Source organism: Convolutriloba macropyga, chromosome 3, assembly GCF_964194025.1.
Source record: "Convolutriloba macropyga chromosome 3, txConMacr16.3, whole genome shotgun sequence".
Classification (NCBI taxonomy): Eukaryota; Metazoa; Xenacoelomorpha; order Acoela; family Convolutidae; genus Convolutriloba; species Convolutriloba macropyga.
The window spans coordinates 18280515-18304365 of NC_134470.1; the positions used below are offsets into that span (position 1 = coordinate 18280515).

General features: G+C 34.4%; 2 protein-coding genes across 2 annotated transcripts in view; both read right to left on the reverse strand.

The window, feature by feature from the left end:
- Positions 1-17739, reverse strand: part of LOC142336021 (uncharacterized) — a 33140-nt gene extending 15401 nt beyond the window's left edge. Inside the window, exons 1-3 of the mRNA XM_075384496.1 lie at positions 15497-17739; positions 8729-8871; positions 6252-6414 (exon numbers count right to left, since the gene is read on the reverse strand). Coding sequence (XP_075240611.1) covers positions 6252-6414; positions 8729-8871; positions 15497-15928 — 738 coding nt within the window. The 5' untranslated portion in view covers positions 15929-17739. The remainder of the gene's footprint in view (positions 1-6251; positions 6415-8728; positions 8872-15496) is intronic.
- Positions 1-23851, reverse strand: part of LOC142336027 (sperm-associated antigen 1-like) — a 286466-nt gene that overhangs the window by 22563 nt on the left and 240052 nt on the right. The gene's annotated exons all lie outside the window — the stretch shown is intronic.

The following is a 23851-nucleotide window of genomic DNA, read 5'->3' on the forward strand; positions in this document are numbered from 1 at the left end:
GATTTTTAATATATTAAGAGCTTCTGTTGCCAAAAAACTATTCAGCACTTTTTTAGATTAAATGAGTTTTTTAACACCCACGCAGCGAGAGCAGGGCCAGTTTTGGTCTCAACGTTTATTTTTGCAATGAAAAATAATTCTGATTGTATTTGGTGTCTGCCATTTGAGAAATATTTATGGCACTTTTTCATCCCAATTAGAAGAAAGTGCCTTTTCTTTTAAAGGTTCATTTAATAAAAGGTCTTTTTATGTTCCAATGAAGTCCAATGAAATAATATTAATTTTTATGAGTAAAGCTCATGGTTTTTATGGCTCCGACAAAGCTTTTTCGTAATTATTCTTAGTTAATTCTTGAGTTTGCCAGCATTTGATGTTCCTTTTGAAGTCTTACGACTGGGTCTAAAAAGTCAAATGTTTAACTCGGTATCAAAGGAGCTATTAAAAACTATCTAATGCTTTCAATTGACACCTATCGGTTTTTGGTAAAACAACTCAATAAGTATTCAAAATTCATAACTCATTTTTGATATACTGACTCTTTGGTCAACTTGGCTATTTCGGTAACACTTGGAATATTTTTTAAGAGTTGGACCAGTTTTGGTCTAATGGAGGAATTTCATAGTTTAGAAATTAATTGGATTGTAATGGGGCGCTGTATATTTTTTAAATAAATTGGCCTTTTTTGTTTTTGTATGTTAGTTACAAACCAGAATGATTTCAAATCAAATCTCAATTATTCAATTAATGATAGTTAAATTTACGTGGGAAGGGAGGCCAAGGAACATAAGAATTTCAGTGCAAAGAATATGGTTTTTCGGCTTCATTAACATTTTCATAAAATTTTTCTTTAAATTTTGAGTTATTCAGTGTAAATGAGTAGTCTTTTGACTAAGTCTCACTACTGATATGCACAATTGGCTTCCTAAGCAGTAAAGTTAAACCATTTACTATTTTACAGTTCAAAGCTTAGGGCAGTTATGCCTTAGGCTTTTAAAAATTTGTTTTAAAAAGTAAGGTAACTTGAGATTTGCCAAATTCAATCTTATTTCTGCAACTTTCAGTTGTAGTCTCAGCAACGAGAGAGGTCACAATCCTTTTCGAGTCCATTATAATGCAGTCTTCATTATTGTTTTTGGCGTTTTTTACAAGTTTTCAAAAATGTTAATTGACATTTTACATTTTAAGAGATAAAGTGCAATTGATTATATTCCATGTTTTTGGTGAATAGATTCTGTACTCATAGGCTTCGACACCGTATCCTGGCAAAGTTGAAGTGACTTTTTGACTTTTGCATGCATTTGCTCTTTTTGTAGTAGCACCACATTCTGAATAAGGACAGGTCTCAATGGTTATGTATGAAGGTATAAACGAAGGTAATTTAAAATTTCAGCTGATAGCTAATTGCTTTCATGACATTGAATTTGATCATTTTCAAAAAATGTTAACGTATTTTGATCTTTTTGCTTTCTCAATACTTGTTAATTATTCTATATTTTTCTGGTGAAATGCAAGTCACTAGGTTGATTTTACTTTTATCTGATGTTATTTTGGAATAGACATTGAATTTTGGTCGTAGTTAATGCTTGTTGTTTTTATTTGATTTTGTTGTCTGGCTTGTCTCTTACTGTTCATAATGGCAGGTATCATCGGTCTTCTAATGAGTTATTCCGTCATTTGCATAGTTGTTAGAGCCCAAATCGATTTTTTAAATGGATACACCAACTATTTTTGAACAAAGTGTTTTTCGAAAGTTTTCCAACTCTTCCTCAATTGTTGGACAACTAAGTAAAAAATTTGGTTGAGCGGAGTCGTAACATTATGTGAAAACTTACATTAGCGAGCCTCCTTGTTGCTTTTTATGGTCCACTAACCAACTCAGAATCCTATCCCAATAATCACCTTTAAACAAGTTCTCCTGACACATATCGAACAAAATCGAAAAAAAAAGAAGAATCCATCGTAGTATAAGCTGACTGGCTAAACTGAACCTGAATAAAAAACGCCTCTGAAAAACCAGCCGTTAAACGAGTTCTTGATATTCACAAAATTTGGAAATAATAAGATCAATTTTTTAAATTAATTTTGTATGTATTCTAAAAGAACATCACCTCGTTACACCAAATATTAAAAACCCAATAGCATTTTATGCCTGACAAGATTCCTTCAAAACAAAAAAAAACAATTTAACTGACAAAACGAATTGAGGGCCAAAAAGAGAAGTTAAAAAAACTACAAAAAAGGTACAAACTCTAATTAGGTAATACTGCTCGTAGTTTTCATTAGCAAACAGCCATAGCTGACTCCTTAACACCGCTTATAATAACAAGACGCCTCGTGCGAGTCTGTACGTAGTACAGAATGTCCCAGCAACTTTTAAATTCTGTCAGAGAAACGGTTAGGGTTATCAGAAAGCAACTTATATGGAGAAAATTACTTTACGGTTTCAGCCAAAAAAAACAGGCTAATAATTTTCTCAGACAAAAACAAAAACTTTTCAACCCATTCAAGGCAGATAAGTGTAGTACAACTTGAAAAACAAAGACACAGAAAAACCAAACAAACAAACAAACACACCACACAATACACCAAAAAACACCACTACACCAAAATTAACACCAAAAAAAAACATTTCCAATTTATTTGGCAATTGGTCAATACATAAGGTTCGTCGCTGTTAAATTAGCTCTTCTCTGTAAAAACTAGATGTGGACTTTTTGAGGCAATTGTATCGGTGAAGGTGATTTTGAAATGTAACTTTTTGAAGTTTCTCAGATAATTTTGCCAATATGAACAAATAATGGGATTATTAATTTTACAAAATCTCCCAGATATATAAACATAACAGACTAACGTCGGGCGAATTGCTCTCAAACGACCGGCGAGCGGTTGGCTTGGTCAGTAGCTAGCCACGGGGGGGTGCACCGGGGGCTGATGGGGGCAGCACTGGGTTGGGGGGGGCAAAAGCGCGGTGGGGGGGGTGGGTGGAGCCAATAGTGGGGGTGGGGGTCAACAAGGGGGGGAGGTGTCTCAACCTCTGAACCGCCCTTCACACCATAAGTATAAGTCTCCAAAACAGTTTGAGCTGAAACAGACCTGAAAGGCTCTAAGAGCACTTAATGCCCGCTGGGCGCTACCTGTTTATCCCGTTTTTGAGGACGAAAAGTCAAAAGCGTCAGACGAAAAATTGGTCAAGCGAAAAATCGCATTAAAAAAAAGACCGACAGGACTAATATAATTGCTACAAACTTCGTTTGAGAGCAATTAATCAGCGAGATCTAAAAACTAATTGTTTTGGTTTATGACTGAAAAAATCGCAGTTTGTAGCTAATATTAAGTAATTTTTCTAATTTTATCGATTTCCGACAGTTTTTGTACTGTACCTCTATTTGAGTCAGACTTTCAAAGGAACCAGCCCTCTCACTCTCCACTCACACGTTAACAATTTTTTATTCTCTCGCTCTCATACACACATATCACCCACGTTACATCTACGCACATACATGCATACACCCACACAAGCGCCGACAAATAAGCACGCATACAATCACCAAAACCACGAAAAAAAAACAAGGGGACATGTAATTTTTAAAAAACTTTCATGCAACTTATCTGCATGTTGTAACATGCAGCTCCAGCATCAGATATTTTTGAGCGCCAATTTGTAGCAAATACAAGGTAATTTTTCTACTTTTTCATTACTGACAGTTTTTCACTCTGTCTCTACTTGTGTCTAATCTTAAACGGAACTAACCCTCTCACACTAACTCTCTCTTTCTAAACCTCGCATTAGTACACACAAATATACTACACGTTACACACATGTAAACACATACATAACTCCCACACGCAAGCAAATACAAACGCCGACACCAAAAAAAATCAAATTTAATATTCTCTCAGCCAACGGATCTTTACTTAAGATTCCTTATCATTCATTCAAATCTTCAAAAAAATTTTCTAGAAAACTAGATTGTTAATCATAAAGTTGACACGTGATGAATTTTGCAAAGTTTTTCGAAATATTTTGTAACTTCGATGTTTCATAAACATAATCGACCAAATCGTTTTTAAGATCTCGCAGATGTGTTACCATCTAGATTCAAGACTGGACTTAATGGACACAAATTTAATTTTTGAATAAATTAGGAATTGCGATTTGCGGCAAATATTAAGTACGTTTGCTAATTTGTTTTTTATTTCTCCGCCAATTTTTCACTCTGCCTTTAATTGTGTCTAACATGTAGAGGAACAATAAAAACTTTCAATTAGAGCTCATAATAATTGCATTTGGAAACCTTGGTTATAAGTAAATTTTGAATTTTGGCTTTTTCACTCTTTTAAGTAAGCGTAGTTTGAAAGAAATAGGAAACTTTATGAATTATCTTTCACAAAAATCTGTTATTTCTAAGATTTTCACAATCACTGAAATATTTAGTTTCTTCAATTTACAGAAACGCTCAACGACTGGTAAATAGCAGTTTCAAAAAGAACAATTTCAATTAACATAAATGAAAAATAACGGTCGTCTAATTTTCAAAACAATTCTTTCGTTTCAATTTTTCCTTCGAACTTCTTTCGAGCTCACCTTTAAAATTTCTCATATTTTTACATAAATCAAAACCAGGTCCTGAGGGCTACAAAGCGGTGTTTAAAAAACGTTGGAAAAATAATGCAACCCACTAGACCGAGCTCGCGTTCCTCTGAAAACCAACCAATGCATAAACTTAAAGAAAAACTTGTTTGTTGAAAACACTTTGGTGCATTATTTTTCCCAAGCAGCAAAAGTTCGACAAAAATTTAATCGAACATTTCATAATAGAAAAAAAATTGAGAGCAGTGATAAAAGGCAGCATAAAGGAAGATGCTTACTGAAGGTACAGAAAACATTCTGGGTTAATATCTCTAGCAACTCTGTTATTATAAAAACCAATCTCGACAACAATGATATCTATCGAAGCATAAAAGTTAAATCAATCAGAGGATAATTATTGCCTCAAGGTTCTTATCGCCATACAGAGTAACCGCGAGCTAAAGCCGCGTAGTTCAATAACTTTGAGAGTGCGATAACAACCGCGTATCGTTCTCGTTTAACTGTCGTCAGATGCGACAACAACAGTTGCATAACTTACATAACTGTGTTAATGAGAAACTACGACGATCTAACATTCATTTATTGACAGAATTCAAATAGCAACCGTTCAGTAGAAGAGAGTGGAAACTTTTCAGTATAATCGCAACCGCAGTGTTGGCAAATGTTTCAAATTATTCAACCATCATGCTGGCTTCACCATTTTAGTTCACGGATAGTTATGCTACTGTTGCCATCGCAACGGGAGTTGATTAAAAGCACAATAACAATTAAGGTATCATTTTCAAAAAATCTGACTATTGCAGGGGCATCGTTTAATATGCTTTCTTATCATTGTACTAGCTAAGTAAAACTACCCAAATATCCTTCTCTCGGTCTCTCCTTACATATAAAAAAATTGCTCTTAATTTTAATAACTGAAAATTTTATCAATTTTTAAGAATATTTTTTCAAATACCAAAATATGACAAAAACGTTAAAAAAACTGTACTGCAACAGCCTTGGATACTGATTTAGTGCGATATTTATGGAATATATCAAGTATTGTGGGACAAATTTAAATAAAATTTTTGTTTTCCTTTTTTTGGCTTCTGGAGTGTATTTTTGGAATAAACGAATGAAGAGCGAAAAAACAATGGCCGTTGGTTTCTGAGATATTTGTATATACTAACCACTAAACAGTTTGGCGGGAAATTGCTAAGATGCTAGCATTTAGCTATCGCTATTTTCCTTCCATTCCATTAGTCTAAGCGCAATCAAAAATATGATCAACTATCCTGGCTTGAGTGTTTGAAAAAACCAAACTTTCTAATGTTTATCGAAAGAAAAAAGGACAAAACTTGCCACCTAAAAATGTCGCATGATTTAACTTTAATTAGTTGCTAGTGTGGTTAGCAGGTTCCCTCCCTGAAAAACGAATCTAACTAATCTCCGGAGGGGGAAGGGGGTAGGACTTAAAACTTGGTAGTTTACAGAAAAATTTTTTCCTTCAGAAAAATTTTGTCCCCCGACCATTGGGTTTTAAGATGTTTGTAAAACACCGACCTGTAATCGATTTGGCCGGATAGCAAACGTGCAGTGGGAATCTAACAGCTGTTGTTTTATTTTTAATCCACAACCCTACAGTATGGCTTTCGTTGATAAAAACAAAAGGATTAAATACCGGATTAGTGCACTGGGGATCCTCCTTCTGTGGCCAAGATTCAATAGATGATGACAATGAGTCCAGTGTCTGCTGAGAGGGCAGCTCGTGAGTGGAGAATTCGACTGAATTCATGTCACCACCGCTGCCAATACGCTGCTTTGGAAGTGTGTTCAACACAAACCTAAGTCCAAACAAAGGTTCAAGTCAAAATCCTATTGAAATCTTCAACAGATCTGTTTCATTTTACGAGAAAAAAGCCATAACTATGGTGCGGTCTTTTTGTATTGATAATGGCTTGCAGTTAACTACTGGGGATAGATTTTGAAGCCCACATATAATACTTAAAATAACTGACATAATTCCTATTTTTTACCCCAAGTGATATATATCATCTTTTTAACTCGTTGTTTAATTGCATATCACAGTAGACAAGATAAGACAAGGAGTATTTGAACATACAAGTAATGCCTCAGCGATGTATATTAACAAACAATTCATGTCCCTTCTGCACGAGCACGTACACTATCTGCTCCGAGAGCAATCGTCTTTTTTCAGCAATCTGTCGGTATCGACAGCAATCTTTCGGTATCGTGCTTTTTTCACCCCTATTCTTTTAACCCCGTAATCTCAGTCGTTTCACTCCCAATTTTAATATAAATTATTTGCTCGTAATTCTGGAGAATAATGCTAAGGACTCTTTATCGAACTGTTTTATTGCATCTTGAAATCAGCATGATATCTGTCGCCGACTTTGAGTATACCATACCATCTCTTCCAAAAACAAAGACACTGGTAGTAGAAGGTCATAAGTTTCCTGTCAAAAAAGTAGATAAGTATACCACTGCCTGGAATTGCTCTAAATTTCAAACATAAAAGTTAACGCATTTACGTAAAAATAAACGCATTTACAAAAGATGGCATACATATTTTTCTTAAGCGATGAACAATCACGGTAATTTTATTGGAAAGCCGGACACTCGAAAAATTACAACACAGCCTGCAGATTGCCGGAATAGCTGCGAAAGAAAAGACCTGCGTGCCGTATAACAAAGATAGAAACAGCTCTAAATTGAAAAAAACGACTCCGCTCAAAAAGCTAGGTAAAAACATCCAGCAAAAAATTAATAGAGCTTGTTAAAATTCATTCCACAGAAGCCGCTAATTAGGGACGTTTACTGCACATATGTGTTCCTTTGACCTTAAACAAAACCAAATTACAGGTTTTTAAAGTGCAAAAATCATTTTTTCGAGTGAAGTAAGTCACGTATGATGAAAATCTAATCACGCAAATGATCGTGAAACCTTTGCTAGAGAGAGGGAGAGTAAGAAATGACGTCACGCGCGCACACGCCGTTAGTGAGAGGAAGAAGTTATTCAGAAAATTTGACTTTGTTTTGCTTGTGAACAAATGTAAAAAAAATGTGGTAATAAGTGGAAATTTACAGGGACGGAACATTCATTTTTAGAGCTATTACTGGAGGTCAGTTGTTTTGTGTTATTTAAGCCCTTTGAACTTTAAGCTTTGCTATTTGTTCATTGGGACGCCGAAATAGATAAAAAAAATTCGGCGTTAAACCGATTTAAGGGCGAATAAATTGCGGAGTTAAATGACTGAGGGATGAATATAGAATAGGCGATAAATTAATGGGGGCTTAAATAAACCGGGGTGAAAAGAAGCAGAAACCTTACTGTCAATACGATCAGCGTGTTTTTGCTAAAAATTGTAATATAAACGTCTTTTTCACTATTTTGCAATTCCAACCTTTGTCATTCTCAGGTTGGATCAAAACCAGATTATCTGCTGACTTAAATATAGTTTAATGGAAAGTTTAACATCTTTCCATGTTACCTTTTCCATGGAACAATTTACCGATTGATTAAAAATTGAAATTGACACAAAATCTGTCAGAACACTTCACATGTCAATATCTAGGTCCATAACAAAACAATATTATCTAGAATATAACAAAATCAGTATTCACTAAGAATACTATTCTAAAGCGCCAAACAATGAAATAAAAATTTTCAATCGATGGTTTTCGGGATACATAAGTCATTGTCAGTGCCCTTCTGAAGTACCCTAACAGTTATTAAAAATTTGGTACAGTTTAATTATAATCTGTAGTTGAATGCTTAGTTTTTCGTAAAATTCTCCATACCTTTCATGCTATAAGTGTCAAACTGTACAGCAAAAAAAATAATTTCTTGTAAAAATTAATCAAAATTCTAAAGCGTGTTTCGCATTTTTTTTTGGATCTATTGCATTGTATCATGGTCTTAATCAAATACTGTGTCGTTCTGACCGTCCATTTTGGAATCAACTAATCTCAATCTGCTCAAAGAGTTATATTTACAGATTTTAAAGAAAAAACTTAGTATTTGTCAAGTAAACTACAAACATGAGAATTTTATGATTATAGGTGTCCTCATCGCCAGAGGGTTCAAAAACTATTTGAAAAAATGAAGCAATCCATCGAGGGTTTATAGCAACTAACGCGTATTTGGAGCTTGGTTTGAAATTGAATCCAGGCACGAAGTCTACAACCACGTCAGGGTATCCGAGGTCAACGAATTTGAAGGAGCTAATCTTCACTTCTACAAAGATTTCAGTGTTCGTCTTCACCCAGCTATTTGGCTCCTAAAAACAAATCACAACATAACCAACTAGCGTACGGGCGATAGTGCGATAGCTATCAATCAAAATAATTGATAGTGTGGAAAGGAACAGTTGGCATCTCTTTATATTTTTTGCACCAGAGCAATTCTATTTTCTCTCAAAAGCGAGTTTATAGGGCAAAATAATATAATAAAACGGATTCCAAAAAACCAATTCTTCCTATGCCAGTCGTCGTTTTTGGAACAACAATTTCCGCGGCTTCGACTTTCTTGAGGTGTTCAAATCAAAGACAATGTTAGATCCCCAATCTGATCTAAATCAGGTCTTCCCCCAAATACAGGAAAGCAATCAATTCGTCGCCCTTTTATGTAAGATAAATCACATCACCAAAGAGGTGCATCAACTGCTAGAAACTAAATCTTGACATGAGAAAAATGCTTCCTGGGGGACGGCAATCACTGTGTAGGCTTGGGACTAAAATGGGACTACAAGAATGGGACTACTAAATGGGACCCAAAATGGGACTACAAGAAGAATGTTGGTCATCCATAGATTTTCCTAAGATTCCTAACGTTGCTACCAAATTAAAACACTCCGCAAATTAAGAAAACAAAAAAACTGGACACAAACTAGTTTGGCTATAAGCATAGCATGAAGTCATCACAAATATGTGAAGATTACACAAGTCTTCTAGCTAGCCAGGTAGCAGTAAACAAAAAAACATAGCCGGCATATTGCCGGAAAACAGGCGCGATAGATGCTTGTGGCTATGACCACCAGTCCTTTAATAGACCACTAGACTTTTTGGGTTAGATTCGGTCTGTCATTTTTATGAGACACAAGCTCTATAAGAAGAAAGCCCTAATAAGGCTTTTCAAAATTAATATTCGAAATCAAACTCAATAATCAATAGGGCATATATGATCTAATAATCAAGAATTAGGGCATATATGTTTGGCACTATTTAGATGCACACTATTGAGTTCAGAAGTCATTTTATTGAGTGTGGTAAGTCACGCAATTGACCTAAAGAAAATAAAAACGCGGGACGCAGGGTAAGACGAAACAAAAATCTGTTAGACGAAGTAAAAAAACATAGCAGGACAAGTCCTGAAATACAATTCAAAGAATTGAATGAAAAACTTAGAAGTACTCTACCTGACCAGCAGATCAATTGAATAATGACAGCCAAAACACAAACAAAATCATCTCAAAAAATTGAGCACCAAACAAACTAAACAAAAACATACTCATTGCTAAAACTCTTAAACTTTTACTGCCGAGGCAAAATTTGATCCCTTTAAATATACGTATTTCAAAAATATGTTCAAAACCAATTTTTGTTTCTGAAATCGGCTCAGTATTATATCTGCTGAAAAAGAGCTGAAAAGAATTCATTGGCCCTGGAAGATCGATTAACTCGATAATGACCAAAAAATTGAAAGTGAAATCAATTGCAAAATTTAATTAAATGGAGCTAAGTCTCTAGAGGCTATCCAGTAACCCAATTCCAAGCCATAAACATTCGTTGGCTCAAAGATCGATAGGCAATAATTTTTAGAAAAAACTTCAAATATCAAATAGAAATTCGTTCTATTAAAATGTGTAAAACCATTCAATTGCCCCCAAACAACTAATTAATAACATACTATCATCCCTGGATGAGGTTACCTGGCTACTGAGGCAAGAAAAACTGACTAAAAGACAAATGATTTGAAAAAAAAACTTGAAAATCGCAAATTTTACAAAAAAAATTCTAAAACTCGAAAGGTTAAATTGTTGAAAAACAAATCCACTGAAACTAACATCCATGCAGTAAATTTTTATCAGACTGCGGAATTGGTTTTTTTTACACTTGAGAATGGACAAATATCAAAACTTTAGCAAACTTTACAAAAATTGCAGATTTTATCAAAAAAATGCTAAAATTCGAGACATTAAAATGTTGAAAACCAATCCATTGTAATTAGAAACTAAGCAGTGCCCTATTGTAAAACCTTAAAGGAGATTCCCTGACCACTGAAGCGAGAAAAACTCAAAAATGACAAATTTTCAAAAAATTTGAAAAAAATATTAAAAATTAGTATCATTTTGCGTGTCTGTGTTTGTAGTACCAAAACATATAGCTCATAAAATGGTCATAACAAGTAATTTTGATTCGCAAAAAGCCTTCATCAACTATAAACCTTCATCGAAAAACTTCAACCTAAGACTAATCAAACAAAAAACTCAAAACAATTACAAAAAACATGAAAAATTGCATCATTTTGACCCCAAAAACTCCTAAAAATGACCTTTTAACCTTAAATTAAGGCCATCGCAGCAGCTGCACCACTCTAAGCACTTGAAGGACTACTAAAGCTCACTTTGGGCCTCTAATGAAACTTCTTAATGCCCGCTGGGCTTTATCTGTTTATCCCGTTTTGAAAGATCAAATCGAACAGCATTACGCGTTCAATGCTCGAAATTCAAAAAGCTTCCTTGAGTTCTCAGGTTCGTTTTCGAATTTATCAGTTATTTGGTCATCAACAAATGCCTTCTAAATTCCTTGAGTATCGTTCCCGTGCTCTTAGCCTATCGTTCAAATATTTCTGATTGTTTGTTAGCATTTCAATTTTTTGACCTTGTTCGAGAATAGTTTTACGAAGCTTAGATACTTCCGTTTGTAATTGTTGTAGTTGTGATGTTTGAGTGTTGTTGTTACTCACGATACCATTGGCCACATTCTCTGCGTCGGTTGGTTCCATTGTCAATGAATAATAATAGAAAAAATATTCAATTGTTTTTGATCGATAAAAGAAGTTTAAAAGTCGAAGATTGAGTTTCAATAAACTGATGGGTAAAAAGGCTTGCGTAGTTTCGTTTTATTGACGTAGAAACATCATGATCAAATAAAAGAAATAGACCAATTGTTCTGCGCGAAAGATTTTGTCTATCACTTGGAGTTTGATCCGGTGCAACAAATCTTCAGTACAAAAACCCATCAGATTAAATCCTCTTAAAAGTGGGTTTAAGAACACCAAAATTGAAATCGGTTCACCATAATTGAATGAAATGCAGTGCATCCCAAGTAATCACTCAATCAATCATGTCCTCCTTAGGCCTGATCACGGAGGACCTAACTCGATTATGACTGTATAACGCTACGTATAACAATTGTCTGGATGTGTTTACACATGCGCAACGTTGAATATTTTTTAACCGAGACAAGTCAGGGCTTTATCTTTTTTGAGTCAAAACTAACAATACATTTTGGATCTAGTTAGGTTCTTGGAGAACTTCTCGGAGATTTGATGCCCTCGGGCCTTCCTACTTAATTTTTTTCTCTAAAAAGTCAAATCGTCTGAAAAAGATCAGACAAAAATCATACGAAAAATTGGATGTAACATAACCGGCAGATTGCCGAAAAATAGACACTATAGACGCTTGTGGCCTTCCGTGGAAATACAAAAATCTAAAAATAAGATTGACCACCAGTCCTTTAATAGACTTTAACAGACCACTAGACTTTTGGGTAGATTCGGACTGTCATTTTTATGAGACACATACATTTTATAAGAAAAAGCCCTAATAGAGCTTTTTCAAAACTAATATACGAAATCAAAAACTCAAGACTCTAATACTCAAGAATTAGGGCACATACGTTTGGCACTACTTAGATGCACACTATTGATTTTTAACTAGTAAATGTGGGATCTATTCCGTTTCGGCACCCCATTGTTTTTTATGACTGCCAGTAACAAATTATGTGTATTTATATAGCACATTACTATGTTAGAAATAGCACGTGAGCCTTGGGGTCATAACAGATTTATGCTCACTAAGCTGGGGGGGGGGGCGAAACAGAATAGATTCTAAATGTTCTTTAAGTGAGTCCAGAAGTCATTTTTTTGAGTGAAGCAATTGACCTCAAAGCAGAGCAAATGACGTCACGCACACAAAATTTAACAGTTTTGGCCGATAGTACTGAAATTAAAACAAAAACTGCTTCGAAAATGCCATACGTGAACAAAACATGTTTCCCACCTAATTTTGCTTCCTCACAAAGAAAAAAGCATGAACTAAAACCACACTAATTCTCTCTTCTTTTTATTGTTGGTCTAGAGATGACCTAAAGACTTTCAGATCAAGGTCAGCAAATAAATTTAACTCCCTTCAAGCAGATTCAAAAAATAAATAAATAAAATTAAATAGCTTTTGATATTTTTACGGCCACTTATGTGTATTGTAGAAAACCATTATAGTTTTATCTATATTTTCATTTAATCATCGTAGATTTTGCAATTCAATAAAAAAACAATTGATTTAAAATGTTGGTTTTTCTACATCATTTATGTTCGTTTGTACAAATTCTCATACTTTCGCATCTGTGATTGTTTTGGATTCCAGCCAGAATAAAAAAACTATTAATGAAACAAAGACTGTTACATCTAGAAATTTCATCTCACAGTGATTGGTTTGCGAGGTTGGTTTCCGCAAAATAAAACACTAATCATCCAGCTTCAAAAAGCTAAAGGAAAAAAATCAAAGATACACTCTTATTCAAAACAATCTTTCTCTAAGCTTTCCGAGCAAAAATCCTGAAACATAAACCAATATTTGTAATTAAAAATGTTTGTTTCTACATTCCACAGCAAACTAGAAACCAAATACTGACATAGAAGACGCAGAAAAAACCTTTCATCGAAAAACATTATGGTTCAAGAAAGCAAATTACAAATCACTAATATCTTACGAACAACATAACTCAAAATCTGCCCCATCAGTTTATTCTAACCAACTTGATTTGGCCACGAAATCTTTTTCAGGGTCCAGCAAAAGATCTTAACCAGTTGTCGCAAAGATAAAAACCAAGATTTAAAAAAAAAACAAAAACAGCAATGTTCCAAAACCTGACACGAAAGCAAAATATTTTTACTAACAACATGCCAGACAGTTTGTACCACCTCCGTAACTATCAAGTAGCATCAAGTAAACATGCAAGAGGCAGATAACATCATAATCTTATAAAACCAAACAAAATTCGCAAACGAGAAGATATTGCCACCAATATCAGCAGCAACTAAAGAGTCATCAAGAAAGAGTAGCACAAAAATCACCCCCTGTGGTTTAGTGGAAAGATCATAATACTAAATGCAAAAACTGCAAAATGGAAGAAATAAAAAGTGGAGTTCAAAATTTTGTTGAGTTCAAGTTGCCAAAACTAAAAAAAAAAACACGATTAACTCAGTAACAAAAAGAATTTCAATAACTATGCTTACCAATCAATCCTATTTGAAACTTGCTAAAAATGCGTACAATCCCCATCAAAGATAAAAACGAGAAAATCGATCACAACACTGTCTATACAAAATACTCGCAAATAATAGAAAATATTAACATCTACTACAGTCTAATTGAACTGTTTCGGCGAGAAATGAGCTAAACGGAAATCACTCATTTAAAAATGCAAGTGATAACAAAATTTTCACCACTTAGCTCCTAAAAACGTTACCTGAGCGAAATTCGCTCTGGTCTTCAATTTTGTCCAGCAGTTGAACCTAACCACTACATTTTAACGCGCAGTATTTCCTAATTCCAATATACTCCAACAGAATTATCGATTAAAAAGATTAACACCAACATTCCTCTTCCAGTCGCACAAAAGATCAAAAAAACTTCTCTTTGGTTTGTAAACTTATCTTGGTTGAAAAAAAACTACCATGAGAAAAATTCGCATCGGTCCTATTAATTTCTAGTTCTTTTTTCTAGGTGATGCACTGGAAAATTAAAAGTTGTCTGCTTGCTACCGGTAATTGGCTATTAGGCAAAAACTAGATAAAGCGAAAAGCAATTAAAACACTTAAAGTGAGTACTGAAATTTCCTATTGTTAAAATAATTTTACTAAGTGACTATAACAGTTGACTTCAAAGAAAAATAGCTTAAAAAACCATCAAAAATTGACGATTGACCTAAGGTTTTTTGAATTTTGGGCATTTTTACGATGTGATTTCACCCCCAACTCCCCATAGTTTTCACGCCTTATTTTTTCAACCAGTATTGTTTACTTTAAAGCTATTGATAAAAAATTTTCTATTCATCCCTTGTTAATTTTTAAACCGCAAAATTGGCTGTAATTACAGAGTAAAGAAAACATTGAAGAAATGATGCAATTGGCATGTACTTTTAGCGACTCGTTTGCATGTAAATTCGACTGTCAGGAACACTTGACAACTTATCAGCATCGAGTGGATTATGAAGTGCCTCTTTCAAGAGTTTTAATTGCTATTCGCCTAATTTCCACAAAACTTTAGTTCAGGACTTTTGCCTAATGGCTACAGAAATTTCGTTTGTCCAATCGAGTTTTCGCTCCAATCGAGATATCCAATCCCCCTTGCTACTATGCACACTTTTAACCATGCGATGAATGACCGCATAAAAGTTAGTGCCCTCATAGACAAAAAATTGTTAAATAAGCGAATAGAATGTCACAAGTACTGACAAAAAGCGCCACTAGTACAAGCAAATAGCACGGAGTACTATTCGAGTTTTTTTTTAAAAAAAAAACGAAAAAGCTCGATCCCCGACTCGCATAATAAAACACATTACGCTATGAGGCTGTAGAAATTATATACGTGATTTAAAAAAGCAACTGTTTATGCTTACGCTCAAGGCCATTTGTGTGATAATAATTTCAAATCCCTTGGCCTGTTCTCTTGTTTTTGTCTTGTTCGGCGTTGCAATGCGGATCTCAGGCTTGATAACACAAGTCGAGTTGTCATTCAAATCTTCACAATAAATCCTCTCCGTGAAGTGCAATCTGTGGTGCTTAGTGTAGGGTTCTATCATCATGGGCTCCCCCTCCTGCAAGGCTTCTTGGGCTATGATGAGGGTACAACTCATGCATATTTCTCTTGTCCTGTTGCCGTCTTTGCCTTTGAGCTCTTCAGTCACATTGTCTCTCACTTCACAAGAGTTTTCGTGAAACTCTCCAGTAAATATCTGAATACCTTCGTTGCCCGAACTGACCCGTACCAACACGAAAAGGTATAAAACTAAACAAACTACTAAGCAGGCGTGTCTATTTTTAAGCAGCATTTTGTTAATAAGCAGAACGCTGTTTGCTTCCGCAGGTTTAGCTCAAAATGTCAGTAATTGATTACGAAACCAGGTAATTGGTTCAAAGCAATTTAATGGCGGAACAAAAACTAGCAATTGGGGAGTAGGAACAACGCCAAACAATGGAAACAGCAAAATGGAAACTAAGTCAATACACACCACGAAAGTAATGAAAATACCTTATGGCACAATGCAAACACAATGTTGTGTCGTTTTCTACTCCAATCTATCTATATCTATCTATCTATAATGCATAGAGCGTCTCAAATGAAAATTTCGCATAACAGGAACGAAAGGAAACAAGCAGTTAGAATACAAAAGGCTCGACGCAATTAAGCATATAATCAGGGAAAAAGAGCAAAATTGTATTGCCCGTTGGAAAAAGTCTTGGGCAATAAAGGATATTTTTTGTTGAACTCTCTGACAAAAATATTTGTTTTCACGGCTAATGAGGTCAAAAATTGAGGAAAAATTGATCAAATGACCGATTCTTAACAGAATAGAGCAGAAAAAGGGAAACAAAATCCTGCGAATTAAAACCAGAAAATTTCCGAACCACAATGGCACAGAGCGAAATAAATAATCCACAAATTATTGATTAAAATAAGATGAAATGCGAATTTTTAATCAGCAGCTAAATCGATAATGCGAGACAAATCTAGTAATTTGCCGCCACGCAAAACTCGAATCGATATAATCTGGTTATCAAAGCTCTAATCAAGATCATCTGGTCGATAAAATTCTCGCTTAAAATTTACTAGAATGACTGAGCACGAAAAGAAAGAAATTATCAAACCAGAAGAGGTTCACAACTGATCTGTAAAAACTTTTCAAAATATTCTAAAAGTAACAAGATTTGCGGTTTGTTCAATGCAAATGACACTACGTTACTTATTTACAAATTTCTGAGTTGAGTAAATTTTATCGGGGGAAAAGCAAATTTGACATGTCAAAGCGAAATGTTACCACTGTCAATTTCAGACAGTTGTTCAAGGAAGAAGTAGTTCACTGGAAGGGATCAAAATGTAAACGCCAGGCGACAGCTGAAAAACTCAATAGGTTCAATACCCGATAAATTTACGTTAATTTACAGTGCGCGGTTCTTTTGTTTTTCATTTAAGTCACGCCAAGAACCTCTAAGGCAGGCTCAACTCCTACTGAAGTTTCTAGTTAGTTGTTGCTGAGCTAGTTACAGCACCAACACACGTTTGTTTATAAGTTGAAGGGAGAAAACAAAACACAGAAATCAAAACAAAATCATTTCACGCTGCTGGTATGAAGTCTGAGAGAGGGGCAATAAAGTGCGCAATGGGACCCTGCAAAAGGTAGTTAACATGGTCGCACATTCGAGAACTGAGAGCTAATGAGACAGAGTTAGATAAACACGGGTACCATAACAACCACAATTATTCGTCATGCTTCAATGCAAAAGAGATCAATACGGCTATATTTTCTAATGCTAAGTTTGGTTTTCTAACGCTAAAATTGTCAATGCTACGTTTAATTTTCTAATGCCACAAATTGTCGAAAACCGTCAATAAAGTTATAGAGCTAAGTTATTAAAAAGCAGTAACAATATTTGACCAAGGTCACGGTCTAATGATGCGCTAAGTTTTGGGTCAGAGAACTAATAACAATAAAGAGCAGTAAACAAATTAGAAGGCGCTGATGAGCCCTGAGGTAAACAGACAGGCAGGAAATTTTCTCTCTCCACTTAAATCTTCTTTTGTTTGTTACTTCTCAGCTAAGTCCCGTAACAATAACTAAGAGATGATCATGCTAAACCTGAAAAATAAAGCACAACTTTAATTACAAATTTGAACTAGTTTTCATATGCTTAGTAAAAAAAATGCCAGGTCATATACGTCATTTTCTAAAAAAATAACGCCAAGCTTTCCAGTTCCAACCAAGCGGCTTTTTAAAGATCTTCAAACTTCTGCGGAACTAACATTGATCTCATGAGAAAATCTGATTGATGATAAATTGCAGAAGGAATGTATGAATATGCGGATAATTTGATCCCTAGTGATGAGCGGATTCAAATCTTGCAAGAATCTTGCAAGAAGAATTCAATTCTTGCAAGAATCTTGCAAGAAAAATTCAATTCTTGCAAGAATCTTGCAAGAAGAATTCAATTCTTGCAAGAATCTTGCAAGAAAAATGGAAGAACTATGCATTATCTTGCAAGATTTCTTGCAAGATTCTTGCAAGATTTTGAATTCTTTGATCACTAGGGATATCTCAACGCGGATTATTTGTAAACAGTTTGTTCTTTTACGACAGCTGGTTACGACTTACTGCAGAAAGCAGAATATTTTTTATCGTACCTGTGGCTCTATACGAAATTTATTTCTCGCACACGTGGATCAAACATAAACCCGTGGCTCTATACAACTTGATAACTGTTAATTTGCCTTACTGCAAACTTATTTGTAGAACTTTCGGTTCTCAAATTTAGGCTGATGATTAATGTCTTTGCGACCTGTCATCGTGTTGGCCGTTTTAGCAGACAATCTACTAGATAGCTTTGAATCATGTTTAGGATAACTCTGATGGACTTATGCAACTTAGAAATATTGAAATCGATTAACATACGTCAATTAGGATGGAGTGCTTTTATAGACACCATTATTCAAAACTATCTTGTATACTGTCTGCTAGTACAAAGATATTATCTACAAAGAAAAACACGGGTCAACCAGTCTCCGTTACGTTGTCGCTGAAACTGAGAAAATTGAGTTCTCCAAACTACAGTAAACGGAAAAAATTTACAAAGTCGCAATCAACAAACTGATGACGCAATTGAAAAAAAAAACTGAAGCCCTAAAAATTGTTCTTCCAATGAAATACACGATGCTCATTTCACTACAGGCTAAGATATTTTCTGCATTGAAAACTGTGCAAAAATACGCCAAAACTATTTCTCTAAAGAAAGTCTAGTTTTCATATAATTGGTCTGCAAACTCAAAAAAAAGCAGTTTTTGACAAAATGAACAAATCTTGTTTCTGATAGAGACAAGTTTCCACAAAAAAGGGCCACAAATATTGTGAAACTCGCTGTTTATTTTAAACCACGGCAGTAAGCATAACAATTAACTAAAATCAATGTAAAAATAATTTATACGCTACTTTAGTAATGAGGAAAATACTAAGTTACGAAATTATCAAAATCCAGATTGAACTTAGAACTTTTTTATAGATTCATAAACATCACAGTTTAACTCGCGTTAATATAACAAAAAAAATCTTCTGTACAAACTCAACTAGGTTAGAGCTTCAAAAAAAGTTGCACGTGTTTTTATTAGGGGTGCACAAAAATTAATTCTCAAATCTGCCATCATATATTTTAGAGCTAAACAAGGCGTCCCGTTAATGTGCGTTCGCAAATGATGTTCCGACCCGAGCTCATCTACATTTTTGACTTAATTGTCAACCAAATGAAGAAATAACAAAAATAGATGTTTGAGTTTAAAACAATCCTTACACAACCTATCTACTAATTGAATTACATAATGCCCTGGCTTATTACAGCGCCAATGAGATCTGACCTTAAAGACACTATAAGAGAAAAAACAACCAAAAATTTAGCAAAAACAAAAACTTCAATGCAAAAACTGAATATCTAATTTTAAAAGCACATAGTAACAACGTCAAAATGCAGTCAGATAAAACCTCAACCACTCAAATTTATTTTCTCCTAACTATACATCGGACCGAAAGTTTTCTTAATGAGACTAAGTTACAAGTCAACTAAGAGAACGATCAATGAGGCGAAATTCAGAAGATTAACCAACATTTTTTAAACCAAGAAATTTCAAAGGTCTTCAAAATCATTAGCTTTTACCTAAATAATCCTTGATAAATTACTAAAAAGTTACTACAAAACCAAAAGGTTTTGCCTTTGGGTAGTTTAAGCCTTAGAAATGAACTTAAGAATAACCTAAAATATTAGAAACGAATTGCGAAAACACAAACTATTGCTACCATTAAAATCATTAGCTATTATCTGAGTATTATGTATTTTTAATTCAATTCTTATTTCTACTAATTCAGCTGCCGGAATTTTATTGAGAGATTAAATAAATTTTTTCGGGCTACAATTGTAAATCATTGGGATCAGTTACTACGGGATTGTTCAGAAAGAAGTGAAAAAGAAGCTCAAAAATAGAACACTCATAAAACGTTTTTAAAAACGCATATTGTCCAACAAACAAAGCATGGGTGACAAATAAGTTCACTAGATATGTTATTTTTAAAAATACAAGAAATTGGATGTTACCTCTCATTGATGAAAATAAGTTACAATTTGACGAAAAGAACAACAAAAACTGAAAAGTTTGAAAACTGTTTGAAAATGTATATAATAAACTTTAGGACTAAAGGCTATAAACTGACTAACTGATTCGGTTAACTCATTAATTCAATTCTCATTCACAAGCCTGAGAGACTTGTCAGCAATTTACGGCTACCTAAAGAAAAAAAAACAGACAAAAACAGCAATTTCAAGAAAAAAATTGAGCGAGAAAAGTCTCCAAGGCATTAAAAAAAACTTTTCACTACAAACTTTTCTATGTTCGATCAATTTTTTAACAGCAATGAGATCCCTCTTTTTATCAATACAGTTTCAAAAAATCAAATATGAACAAATACATTAGAATTACGAATTTTTTGAGAAAGCTCGTAGTATCAACGCCATTAATTTCATTAGCTTTCAACGCAATCCACTAAATACGCTAAATTATGCGCTCATGGGACAAAAAGTCTGCTGACCATTCTTATTTGGTCAATAAGACCTTACAACAATTTATTGAAGATGAAAACAACAATAAAGACAGGCAATAACGAAAAATTCAGTAGAAAAGTGCCAGAAGAAGGTGTCGAAGTAATTTAAATCATAAGTTCTTCGCTAAAAACTTTATATATGATCCATTGAAAATCTTCCCTAAACCAATGGGAACTATCAGTATTGGAATAATGTGATAAGAGTTCAAAAGGATCCGAAAATAAGAGAAAAACCCAAAAATTAAAAAAAAAATTAAAACTATTGGCATTGAAGTTTTAAAACTAATAGGTAGAAGATAAAACCGCTAACCAGATTATTTTTGACTGCATTAGAAATAAAACGGATCATGTAGGTACTAACAATGACAAACAGTCCACGAAAAAAGGTTTAGAATCGGTTAATTTTCAAAAAAATTTCGAAAAACTTTTTTTGAAGTCTTAACAGCCATTAAACTCAAAAGCTTTTAACAGAGGTCAAAAAAAAGCAGTAACAATATTTGACCAAGGTCACGGTCTAATGATGCGCTAAGTTTTGGGTCAGAGAACTAATAACAATAAAGAGCAGTAAACAAATTAGAAGGCGCTGATGAGCCCTGAGGTAAACAGACAGGCAGGAAATTTTCTCTCTCCACTTAAATCTTCTTTTGTTTGTTACTTCTCAGATAAGTCCCGTAACAATAACTAAGAGATGATCATGCTAAACCTGAAAAATAAAGCACAACTTTAATTACAAATTTGAACTAGTTTTCATATGCTTAGTAAAAAAAATGCCAGGTCATATACGTCATTTTCTAAAAAAAATAACGCCAAGCTTTCCAGTTCCAACCAAGCGGCTTTTTAAAGATCTTCAAACTTCTGCGGAACTAACATTTGTAGTATTGCTAATTGGATAATTGCCGCCGCAATTATCGATACTACAGAGAGTATAATTATTTAACCGTCGACTTTGTGAACACTTTAGACTTAGTCTAAACTGACGGAATATTAAGAGAGAGCTATGCTGCGTGAAATGCGTTGAGTGAATGAATACATTATTCATAGCCAAATACTGCTGTGTATTATTTAATACACTATGGAGCAGGCCATACCGGCTGATTTACTGCCGCTATTAATACGCGTACTAAGTGAAGGATACTGAAGCTATCCAGGCCGTTCTTCAGCAGCAAGCCTGAAACGAATATATGACTAAAGACGAGTAATAGTCGGCTCCACGAATGACCTAGGAAATGATTCGGAGATAGTCATAAGTCTTGTGGTTTTTTAGTCGTGTTGAATCATGTATAAACACGCACGAGCCTAGAGCTTGCTGCTGAAGGAAATCAGTTCTCCAACTCAACCAGCGCAACTTAAGCCGCCTGAATTTCACCAAAAAATTCTCTCTCTCTCTCTTCCTTTCACTGCTCTTAGAGCGAAACTTCTACTCCTCAGCTTAGAGGGAAATATCAGCAGCGATTGTAAGTCTGCCAATTTTATAGCAAAAATAGAGTTAAAGTAATGTACACATCCAGCAGTAAGATGGATTCAATTTATTGATTAAGATTAGATACCCCACCATATTTTCAAGTAAGATTTACCCCTCAATTGTGCTCTATCCTTTCTGTCTATTTACTAATTAATCTTTATATCTAATCAATTTTATTTTCTAGCAAATAACACATAGATTTGAAATTTAGCAAAGAACATTGTGAGCATATAGTGAGACTTATTCTAGCACGCAATTAAGGTCGCTACAATAATATAGGTTTAGCTCTAGTGTGGTAATTAAGATCAAGCGAATAAAATACCTACCACATCAGAGTTAAAAACTGGTGCGACGAGGATTAAAGAACGTCGGTTGCTCACATTTAGGGACCTGGTGGACTTTTTGTGGCTAGTTTTCCAAACCAAAAACCCAGAGGTCACACAGGTTCTATGGTAGGGCCACATACCGCGCTATCCCAGTACCTGTGTGAGATGTTCTAAGATTCTGAACGTCTCAATTACGACCGACTAAAAGAGACGGGTTCTCCCCACAAAAGAACAGTCCACTGATTTAATAACTTTGAGCACCGGTTCTTTGCTTCTCAGACCCAAATTTTGACACTGTAGGTTGGTTTTTTAAGCGCACACGTGAGTACATAATTGTGTATCATAAAAAGACGTCTTTGTATCCCCCCCCCGCACAAAATTAGACAAGACCGGTCACATTAATATTACCTTTAGACTAAATAATTGTGTTCAACTTAACCAAATCTTTAATACTGTTAGCATAACGAACTGTACTATCCCCCCTAGTCCTATATACGAAATCATACAACCATACTCATTAATCTAGCTCTCATTTATTGTCCATTACTTAACCTTAGCGTGTCTTATACATCTTAACTTTTGATTTATCATCTAATTGTTGAACTTATCATCCTCCAAACCCATAATACTGCAAAAACAAATTGACCCACATGCAAGTAAGCTTAGTTTAACGTTGTTCTGCTTCATTATACATGCATAGTGTATCTATTAGTGTCTCTAAAAGTTATTAACTCACTCTGATAGCCACAAATAACGTTGTATTGTCAACCAAACGCTCCAGCAATCACCATAACGCCTCGATTTAACCCCTGAATTTCTAAAATTTTATGTTTTCGAGTTAAACAAAGTTGGTTTTATCAGGTTTTTAGCCCAAATTTTCCTATTTTTTGCCAAAAATAACAGGAATTAGTGAGAATTCATCCAAAAATCAGCCAATTATACACAATTTTTCACTAGAATTGTCCGGAATAAAGTGAAAACTTTTATATTTCATCAGATTTTTGAAGAATTTAGACCTGTTTGGTGTAGAAATTGTGTGTTTTTGCCTAAATTCGACACAGTTTTGAGTAAATAATTGAATTTTGGTGCCAAATTTAACTAAAATTCACCTAAAAAAGCCCAGATTATTCTCCAGAATTGTGAATTTAAGCCCACAAAGTCCTAAAATTCCCAAATTTAGGCGAAAATCTTTCAATTTTTATCTAAAAATTGCCCAAAATTAGGCCCAAAGAGCCCAAAATTTCCTAAATTTGCCCACTTTTGACCAAAACATTTGAATTTTTACCCAAAATTAATGCAAATTTATCGGTTTTAATCCAAAAATTAACTAGA